Raw genomic sequence first — 9,974 nt, 5'->3', positions numbered from 1 at the left:
TCTCCTTCTTCTCCCCTTCTGTCCTTCTTCTCCCCTTCTTCTCTCCTTCTTCTCCCCTTCTTCTCTCCTTCTTCTCTCCTTCTTGGCTGAAGCTGGAGCTTGAGGCGCAGGCCGTCGACCTGAAGTCCACCCCGATCCCTCGCGGCCGGCAGGAGGCCTCCGTCCGGGCGCAGCTCGGTGATGGGACGCACCCGACCTTCATGGAACAAACCCCCGCTGCAGCCGGCCGAAGCATCCACCAGCTTCCTCCTGCAGGAGACAAAGGGTTCTCGATCCATGCGTCTCGTATTATCAATGGTTTTCTGACGTTGATCTTGGAGGAAGAGGAGGAAGAAGAAGGAAGAAGAAAGAGGAGCTCCTCTCCAAAGCTTCTAAGCTCCTTCCAACGCAGCCTCGAATGTCCTGCTAAATGATCAAAGATCTCCTCCACAGAAGAACCAGTGAAGCTGCTGGTGACCTCCAGCCACCTATGGAGATGCTGGTGACCATCCAGTGAGTCAGTCTGCTCGAACCTTCTCTCAGGCTGCTCTCCACGAGAAACCATGACAGCAGCTCCGCTCGCTGCGGGAAAACTGACCTGACAGCTCCACACAATCACTGCTCCTCACCTCCCGCAGCCCAGAACACACACACACACACACACACACACACACACACAGTGGAGGGAAGCTTCCCCAATTAGTTCATACAGAATAATCCCTCCAGTCACACCTTCTGATCTTCTGGCTCCGGTGCAACCACTCACACTGCCTGTATACATGCATACACATGTACGTGTGTGTGTGTGTGTGTGTGTGTGTGTGTGTGTGTGTGTACATGCAGGGCCAGGGGGGAGCTTTGGATCCCTGCTTCACCAGGAGATCTGCTCCTCCAGCCAGGCAGGCCAGGGTCAGATGATTCCTGCAGACACACAGATGATCATCCACCTGTGCTGCCAGTCATTCATGGTCTCGTCCATCGATGGAGGAGACGGCGGCGAGCTGGAGCTCTCATTGGACGCAGCTTATATATTCATATATCTCCAGTTAGGCGGTGTGGAGGACGTGGTCCAGAAGACACTCGACGGCAGGACGTTTCACCCCGAGGTGTCCGTCTGCCCCGGGGAGCCAATCGCAGCCCAGCTCAAAAACTCCTCCTAAAGGCGCCTTCACGAAGACGGAGCGCTACGAGCCCGACGTCCACCTCCGGCCTGGAGATCCCAGACCTGCCTCCGCAGAGCCTCCTTCAGAGGGCCCTCCTCACTTTGGAGGAGGTCCACAGAGGAGGTCCACGGAGGCGGTGGCGGCTCCGCGTGGGCGTTGACGCCGCCCAGCCGTGAGCCGTTCCAGGAGCCCGGCGGAGGAACCTGGAAGTGATTGGAGTCTAATGGCGCGTGAGATGGGCTCCATCGGGACCCAGGCTGGTTCCTCTGCGCCGGGTGAGGCCTTCATCTGGCTCACGGCTCCATTCTTAACACTCATTTCCCGCCGGCGCCCTCTGAGGAGTTTGAATGTGAAGGAGGTGATCAGCAGGTTTGGGTCTCGGCAGCCGGACGCCGGCACGCCGACCCGAAGGTCTCGCTTTCCCGGCGCCTTCAAACGTCCGTCCTCAGCGTACTGGACTGACTTTAGCGTCACGCCACAAATCCACATTTCCGTCCCGGAGCTCCGAAGCAGCTGCCGGTCGGTCCGACAAGGGGCGGCGGCGGGATCCCCCCAATCCGGCCACAGGCTCCAGAGCAAACACTGCGCAAATGTTCCGAACCCCACGGACGCGTCGGACACGAACGGGTCCTGGATTTGACCGTCAGCCGTTTAAATTAAGGCAAAAACCGAAGGCGCAGCCCGGCGTAAGAACAACAGCCTCAGGAATAGAGCCGTGCCATCATGGCAGCGGCGTGGCTGCGTCGCCGCCTCACATGTGGGAAAAATCAGAGGGTTCTTCGGGGTCCGGAGGAGAACAATCTGTACATTTCAAAAGGACCCCGGAGGTTGTAGTTCCGCATCCGCTCTCCAGAACGGTTCCGCCGCTACGAGCGCTCCGGCCTGAGGGAACGGCGCCCCCTTGTGGACAAATACAACAAGACTGAGTCCAGAGCTGCAGAGACGCTGGAGAAATGTGTTTATTAGAGGGTTCATAAATAGTGCTCGGCGTGCTCGTACAGTAATTTAGGTGAAAATAATTTAAGTGGATCGTTTTAAAAACAGTTGTTCTTCAAAAAGGTGTTGAATCGTGCTCTTGTGCGAAATCAGCATCTTGTGTCTTTTCTGTGAGTTCCTGCAGAGATACGGAAAAGCAGAGGAGAAGGTCAGACGTGGACAACAAATACGAAGGCCGACCCAACGCAAGAAATCCGGTTTGTTCGGCAAACGACGGCGGAATGAGCTCAGGGGAGGGAGAACGTTCGCAGAGTGTGGATGGACTCCGAGCAGAAGCACCTCCTCAGAAGGATCTGAGGGGGGGTTTCAAGCAGAAGAAAAAAAAAAACATCTAAACTCGTGGATCCCGATGATCCTGGTCTTCCTGCGGCAGGGCGCTGGAGGAGGTCCGGCCTGGTCTCTGACCCCTCGGCGATCAACACCAGAAGCGGAGACCTCGTCTGCGGTGCAGCCGGAGCGACGCCGAGGACCAGAAATTTGAGGAGATCCCATGGTGTTGGAGCCCAGAGGACCCGCCTCCCTCTCCGGCGCCCCGCTAACACGGCGAGCAGAGCCCAGGGTGTGAAGCAGACGCAGACCTACCTTGTGACTGTGACATCTTGTGGTTGTTGAAGTGTGACGCTCTGCATTCGCTCTTGGAGCTCTCAGAGTCGTGGTTGGACACGACGGCCCTCCAGGACTTCTCTGTGGGAACAGAAGATCCGGAGGGCGGAGGTCAGCGGGCGCCGCAGAGGCGGGCGCCACGGGGAACCGACCGAGGACGCGGGACCTACCCGAGTGCCACCTCTGGGTCAGGTGGATGCGATCCAGATTCCTCCATTTGTCCTGGAAGGAAACCGGCAAGGAGCAGTTCTCGTCCGTTTCCCTGATGGCGTTGCCGTGGTGACCGTGGGAGAGCCCGTCCCGACCGGCGGGCTGCTGCCGTTTGCCGCAGAGACAGTTCTTGGAGAGCGCCGCCGCGGGACACGTCTCCGTGTTCTGCTTGGACGCCAGAGGCCCCGCGGGGTCCCGGGGCGTCCCGGGGTCCCCCGGCGCCCTCCGCTTGTGGCCGGAACGGCAGGAACCGTTCTCCGACGACTCCCCCTCGGTGTCGCGGCGGGGCCGCGGGGCCGGAACCCGGGCGGCCGAGGCCTTGGTCAGCATGCGTTTCTTGGCGTGAGATTTACAGGCGTCGCACGTGGGCAGGAGGGGGTCGTTCCACTCCTGGAAGGGAGCGGGCTTCCTCTTCAGGAGGCCCGAGCCGGACGAGGAGCAGATCCCCAGCTTGGACCAACAGCCGGTGCAAAGCCTGCCGCCGGCGGACGCCGCGGGGCCGAAGGCGTTCTCGCCGGCGCGGCATTCGTGATCCGAGAGGCTCCTGCGCTCCGGCTTCCCTTTGGCTTTGTAACGCTCCCTCAGCCTTCGGGCGGACGCCTGCTCTTTGCACTCCGGATCCAGCTTCCTCCTCCTGGAGGCCGCCTCCGAGCCCTGTTTGCCGAGAGGTTTCCTCGGAGCCGCGGGACTCAGGGGCGTCTTGCAACGGTAGTAAACATTGTCCGGGTCGGTCAGCCAGCTGTTCGAGGGCAGGTACGCGGGCAGGGACTCGAACGAGGTGTCCTGGTGGTCCCGAGCTTCTCGTCTCAGTTGGTTTCCATCCGTCCCCTGGGAGAAGTTCTCCGGCAGACACGAGGCCGAGAACTCCGTTTGGTGCTTCAACTCGGGCGCCGGCCCTTCCGTTGTGTCAGAGACCTCCATGGCGAGGCAGACGTCGGCCTCGGAGCGACGGTCTTCACCGGGAACCTCCACATCGGGGACCAGGTGTTCCATCTCATCCACCAAGAAAGGCGGCATGTCGATCGAGGGGACTTCTTCTTCTTCTGCAGCTTCTTCTCGGGGCACAAGCGTATCGACAGAGGGCACCGCACGGAGCGCCTCATCGGAGAGGTTCCTCTGGATGAAGGAGTCCTCCACCGACCACACGGACGACTCCATTTTCTGCAGCTCCTCCAGGTAGTCGGGGTCAAAGGGCAGATGAACCACTTTAAGCTGAAAGTCCTTTATTGGACGTTTCTCCTTTATTTCCTCGCCTTCGCCGCGTGCGATCACCGGAGAGCTGGAACGAAAGGAGACGGCCGGCGGGTCCACGTGGTCCTTCGGCCGCTCCGGCTCGGGGCTCCCGTCGCCGCCGGCGTGCGTCCCGACCAGCAGGATGTCCGGACGCGCCCGGGGCGGCGACTCCGTCTGGTCTTCTGGAAGGCGCACGGGTCTGTCCTGCAGCACGCCGCCGTGGATCACGGAGCTGCACCGCACCACATCCTGGGAGAAGCTGTGGGACACCTCGGCGGTCTCGTGAGATCGCAGGAGCTGGAGTCCCACCGGCGTGTTGCAGCATTCGATCCGCACCTCCTCGGTTTGAATCACAAAGCTGCCGTTCGAGGTGGTCCTGCTGCCGGAAGAAGACGCCGCGTCCTGGAGCTCCTCCGACTGATCCGACGGCTGCGCGGCGGCCGGCGCCTGGCAGCGCCGCCCGGCCGGCGCCTCCTTGCCAGGAGCTCCGGGGGCGTCGCCTTGGCCCCGCGCTGGGCTGCCCATGTTCTGAGGAGCGGGCAGGGGCTCGGTCTGAGCCTCAGAGCTGGTCACGTCTCTGGACGGCGCGCTGTGTTGGTAGCGACACCTGCGGGCGTGGTAGGCCATGCTCTGGTAATACTGGGAGTTCAGCAAGCGTCTGTAGTCCATCAAATGGAGGTGGGTGTGAGGAACGACGAAACCAGGCGGCTCCATGTACGGGCCGGCCGGGTAGTGGGGCATCACCGGCATCCCGTATCCTGAGACGACAGAAGAGGCGGTCAGAGGTGTTCCTCAGAGCTTCCATCTCAACTTCCAAAGAGGCTAAAGTTACAGCCTCGCTTTAAAAAGCTTCAACCAACCACCTTCAGGAGAGGAGAAGAAGGATGGGGTTGCATGTCGCTCAGCGGAAGAGCGCATGTAGGAGTTCAATCCCCGCCTCTTTGCCATAAGTCGCTTTGGTTAAAAGCGTCTGCCAAATGACTGGAATTTAATGTAATCGACGCGGCGGCCGCACAAGACACCGAATGTGTAAAAGAAGTGAGGAGCCCACGCCTGCAAAGAGCCCTCACCAAAAGGTCTGGCCTCGTTGAGGAGGCCACTACCCCGATGGTTGTGTGCAGCCCAAGATAAGTCCGGAGTAGAAACGGGCCAATGCCGATGTAGCTGCGGCGCAAGAACCTCGGAGAAGAAGAGGGAAGGCCGTTACCTAGTCCTGGGTAGCCGTAGTAGGGGTTGTAGGCCACCGGCACGGGCATGTGGACGGGCCACTGCAGACCCTGCACCGGCAGGTACGGGTGCGAGGGCTGGATGTAGAAGAAAGGTTTGTGGGGCTTCTGGTGCTGCTCCTCGGGCCGCGGAGCTCCCGGAGGCCCCTGAGCCGCCTGCCGGGGCTCGTCGGCCGGCGGAGCTCCGTGCGCCGGAGCCGCGCCGTGAGGACCCAGGCCGTAGCCGCGGTGCACGGTAGCCGTCGATCCCTCCATAACTGCGGGGAGAAGGGCAGCAGAAGGACATTATTTCCCCGGGAAGACGTTGCGGGAGCTTCGGGCTCCGAAGCGGGGAAAGCAAATTAGCTCACATGCTAAAGGCGTCCGTCTGACACACCGACTTCTCTCTCACGCTTCTTCGGGTGAAGTGACAGGTGTGCGCTCCTCCGGGCTCTAATCTGCCACTGATTGGCCGGCCTTTGGCACCAGCTGACGGTCGTCCAATCACACTCGGGTCTGAGCCAATGGCAGCTCTTTCCCGCCGAGTCCCTCCCACCCGGGCCGGGGTCGGGGGGCGGAGCCGGGGGTCGATCGGCTCGCCCGGGGGACGGAGGATCCCGGCGTGGAAACGTCCGGCGGATCGGAACATCCGTGTTTGACGTCTTGGTCACGGCAGATGAAGGACACCTAGATGTTCCACGCTGTGAACACGGCGGGATGAAGGTCAGCTTCAGCTTTGTTCCTTCATGAAAGGTGAGAAGATCACCACCTGATGTCCACCGCAGGATCTCCTTCTCGATCGCTGATCAGCAGACTGTCAGAAGATCTTGTTGAGAAATGAGTCGAACAAACCGCCGTCCGGGATCAAGAGATCGATTTGGATCAATAAGAGCACCTCGTTCGTTTGGTTTTACTCGTCCAAAAGATGAGGAGACATTTTAGCCGGGCTGGACACCTGGAACCAGGTGTTTATTTGTGGGCTCCGGGAGCCGGCGGGAGGGCCGGCCTGCCGCTCCGGGTCCTCGGCTCATTCCGATTCACACCAGGAAGCGGTGGACGGTTCGAGGTGTGAGCAGGTGCCTCCTCCAGCAACGCTCTGCTGCAGTTACAAATCACTGACTGGAGGCGGAGTTTAAACAGAAGTCATTTTATTGGACCGGTGCCAAACAGTGGCCCCTCCCCCCAGCCAGTGGCCCCTCCCCCCCGGCCAGTGGCCCCTCCCCCCAGTGCACGGTGCGAGGCAGCAGTGCTGCAGGAAATACATGTGGAAACAAAAGGTCTCGGTTCGGTGCTCTCTTCTTCACCCGGTGCTCGGAACATGGTCACCCTCGGGGGCCTGAAGGACACATGAGGGACACATGAGGGACACATGGTGGACACATGAAGGACACATGAAGGACACATGAAGGACATGGCATCTCCCGGGAGGGACTCCGCTGCCTTGCTCAAGAGATGGGTCGACACACTCACTCACAGTCCAACACTAAGTCAGTCGGGGCGGCTAACATCTGGGCTCCCTCAGCGTGGAGCCTGAAACCCAAGGAGAAGACATCAGTCCCGGTAGAGGCCAGGCGGAGGTTCTGGCAGGAGAAGACCCTGACCTCTCTCCCAGTGAGGCGGAGAAGCCTCATCGTGGTCGTCTCTCTGCCTCGGGAGCGCGGCTTTCCTCAGAGAATTCATTTCTGGCCATTGAGACAAGGAGACAAACATTGGACCGGGTGAAGGCATCAGCCGGACCTCATCTGCTGCTCCTCCATCCTCCAAACGGTGGAGGGATGCACTGGGATTGTGCATTTATTTGTTATAATCAATTTAGCGATGCGAACAGCTGGTCTCTTTCTGCTTCCCTTCTACTCCAGACCTCTTTGGAGCATCTGGAGGGGTTTGTCTCCAGCAGACCCATCCCTTCACCTTGGAGGTGCAGCGGCGTGGCCGGTCTCCTCCTGGGAACGGCGGCGCCGTCCCCCCTCCTCCCAGGGTCCGGGGCGGCGACGTCCTCCCTGGGGTGTCCGTCTGTGGGGGGTGCAAGTCGTGTTAGAAGAGGAGATCTTGGAAGCTTCATGTGAAACCAGAGATATCTGCGGGTATCTAGCCCGGGCAGGGAGGACGAGGAGGGCGACCCACCCTGGCAGGTTCTGCACTGCAGCTCCACCTCGCCTTCGGCCGGGTGGCGGCCTTGGTCCGGGAGGACCGGGTCCGGAGGATCCTTGCGCTGGGCTCTCCTGGACCAAGGCTGCCGGCCGGCGGCCCAGGTCCTCCTGGGCGTGGAGTGCTTCCTCACCACAAGCCTGACGGGCGGTTCGCCGGCCCTGCCGTACTTGCCGCCGCCGTCGCCGTCGTCCTCGGAGTCCGCGGCGTCCCGCGGCGGCGTCCTGCCGCCGTGGGCTCTGCTGCGGCCGCCTCCCGCCGCCAGGCTCTTCCCGCAGCAGACGCAGAGGAACCTCCTGGAGCTCACGGCCCACAGGTCGTCTTCTGCGCCCGCCACCTCCTCCGACAGCCTGCGGCCCGAGGCCGCGTGCTTGGGAAACAGCTCCACGTCGTCCAGGTCCGTGGAGAACATCTCGTCCCTGGAGGACAGCTCGTCCAGAGACGGGCTGAGGACGCTCAGGCGCTCGTGGGTGCTTTGCACCGGGAGGTAGTTGTAGTAGTAGGAGGCCCGGGAGGAGAGACCTCCTGCAGAAGCTCCGGGAGCAAACACCTGCTCGAAAGGCAACTTCAGGATCCGGCAGCTCGGATCCGCTTCGTCCGAGGCGGACGCCTGCGAGAGCGCGGCGCCCCTCTTCACGCCCCCTCCTGCGGGGCAGCGGGCGTCCCGCGGCTCAGGAAGAACCTCCGACCGTTCGTCCGTGACGTCGGGCGGCCGCTGCTCGGCGAGGTCCCCGTGCGGCGAGGAGCCGCGGAGGGGCGGGTCCTCCTCCGGGATCTCCGGGATCTCCGGGGCCGAGGCCTCCGGGTCGGGCTGGAGGGGCCGGAGCGCGGCCTCGCCCTGCTCCTCCTTCTTCTTCTCCTCCGCGGGAGAAAAGAGCCCCGAGGACTGGGACGCCACCCCGGAGTCCAGCTCCCGCTCCGCCCCCGGCGCCTCGCCGCCGCGGAGCTTGTCCAGGCATTCGATGAGCTTGGAGATGGCGTCGCCGGGGTCCGTCTGCACCTCCGAGCACGCTGTTTCCCGGCGGCCCTGCGGCGGCGGGTGGTGGTGCTGCTGCTGCTGCTGCTGCTGCTGCTGGTGGTGGTGGCGAGGAACATCGCCCCAGACGGGCGGGTGGAGGCGGGGTTCGAACATTCGCCGGTAGTCCAGCGGGAAGACGGGGGCCTGGGGATACATCAGGCCCGGGTACTGCAGGTACTGGTACGGGTGCAGGCACGGGCGGCCGTACCCAAGACCTGGAGACGCACAGACACGGACCTTCACCCAACATCTCACCTCTACACCGTCCTCCTCGGAGACACTGATGACAAACCCCTTCCAGGCCCGGCTTCCTGAAGGTGAAGCTCAGGAGGAGAACCTTCCTACCTCTCCCTCCTCCACACACTGCAACGCCTCAACTTCACAATCAACGAGGATCAAACGGCCAAAGGGATCTGGACACACAGCTCCGCATGCAGGAGAACCACACCTGAACACGTGTGTGTGTGTGTGTGTGTGTGTGTGTGTGTGTGTGTACGGCTCAAAACGCCTCCTCAGAGACCCCTGATGTAAATATAATGCTGGAGAAAGCGTGTAGAAAGTATGGACCACAAGGTCCCATGTGTCTTCAATAAGTGTCTGCCAGGCTGATTAGCTCCATCCATCCATCCATCCATCCATCCATCAGCTCTCCCTCCCGAACAGAAGACAGTGCTTTCACCTCTGCTACGGAACCCCAGGAGTGTGTTCTGACCTCGAAGAACGGGAACCCCAGGAGTGTGTTCTGACCGTGAAGAACGGGAACCCCTGAGGGTGAGGAGGAGACAGGAGATGAGGAGATACCTCCAGGCAGGGCCAGGGGTCCGAAGGGCTGGTTCATCTGCCAGGGGGGGCAGAGGTAGTAGGGCTGGGACGCGGGCTGCACGTAGAAGAAGGGTCTGGGGTGGGACCTCGGCAGCTGCTTGTTGTCTGGAGACACGAAGGACAGCGTGGAGATGCTCTGCGTGCGCGGGTAAAGGGGGGGGGAAGGGGGGAAGGGGGTCCGCGTAAACCCGGATCTGCGGCGGCGCCTTTTTTACCGTCCATTTCCGCGTCTCCGGACCTCCGGACCTCCGGACCCCGATCCGACCCTCGGTGTCCTCGGAAACTCAAACGTCTCGGCGACGTCCGGCCGCGGGCTCACCTGACCAGACGCACGCACGCACGCACGCACGTACGCGCGCGCGCGGCCCGAACATGGCCGCCAATTAGACCAATAGTCAACACCTGCGGGTGTGTGTGTGTGTGTGTGTGTGTGTGTGTGTGTGTGTGTGTGTGTGTGTGTGTGTGTGTGTGTGTGTGTGTGTGTGTGTGTGTCCCGTACCGTCCCGTCTCGTACACCTTCACTGGTGAACGAGCAGCTGAAGCATCTGCTATCTTTACTGCTACCACATATACTGCTATTTTATTCTTTTTAATTTT

At 61.5% G+C, this 9,974-nt stretch overlaps 2 protein-coding genes across 2 annotated transcripts; both read right to left on the bottom strand.

The window, feature by feature from the left end:
* Nucleotides 1–2,227: 2,227 nt before the first annotated feature.
* LOC147231571 (uncharacterized) lies at nt 2,228–5,665 on the bottom strand. The gene is made up of 4 exons (XM_086151611.1): nt 5,392–5,665; nt 2,912–4,942; nt 2,721–2,822; nt 2,228–2,256 (listed from the first exon to the last, which is right to left on the bottom strand). The coding sequence occupies exons 1-4, from the start codon at nt 5,663–5,665 to the stop codon at nt 2,228–2,230; spliced, it is 2,436 nt and encodes an 811-aa protein (XP_086007737.1).
* Nucleotides 5,666–6,711: 1,046 nt separating this feature from the next.
* Nucleotides 6,712–9,599, bottom strand: buc (bucky ball). Its single transcript, XM_086151610.1, has 5 exons — nt 9,593–9,599; nt 9,357–9,482; nt 7,514–8,770; nt 7,301–7,402; nt 6,712–6,725 (listed from the first exon to the last, which is right to left on the bottom strand). Exons 1-5 carry the CDS (start codon nt 9,597–9,599, stop codon nt 6,712–6,714), a joined length of 1,506 nt encoding a protein of 501 aa, XP_086007736.1.
* Nucleotides 9,600–9,974: the final 375 nt, after the last annotated feature.

This window comes from Fistularia commersonii, chromosome 8 (genome assembly GCF_037954325.1).
Source record: "Fistularia commersonii isolate RoL2024-O1a breed Wild chromosome 8, RoL_Fcom_v1.0, whole genome shotgun sequence".
NCBI lineage: Eukaryota > Metazoa > Chordata > Actinopteri > Syngnathiformes > Fistulariidae > Fistularia > Fistularia commersonii.
Note: the sequence above shows the minus strand (reverse complement) of the source record. Positions and strands in the feature narration are given on the sequence as shown.

Coding starts and splice junctions, on each gene's coding strand:
- LOC147231571 (XM_086151611.1), bottom strand. CDS start 5,665: ATGGAGGGATCGACGGCTACCGTGCACCGCGGCTACGGCCTGGGTCCT. Junction 4,943..5,391: donor CTACGGCTACCCAGGACTAG/GTAACGGCCTTC, acceptor CTGTCGTCTCAG/GATACGGGATGCCGGTGATG. Junction 2,823..2,911: donor GACCCAGAGGTGGCACTCGG/GTAGGTCCCGCG, acceptor CTGTTCCCACAG/AGAAGTCCTGGAGGGCCGTC.
- buc (XM_086151610.1), bottom strand. Junction 8,771..9,356: donor ACCCCTGGCCCTGCCTGGAG/GTATCTCCTCAT, acceptor GTGCGTCTCCAG/GTCTTGGGTACGGCCGCCCG. Junction 7,403..7,513: donor GCAGTGCAGAACCTGCCAGG/GTGGGTCGCCCT, acceptor CACCCCCCACAG/ACGGACACCCCAGGGAGGAC.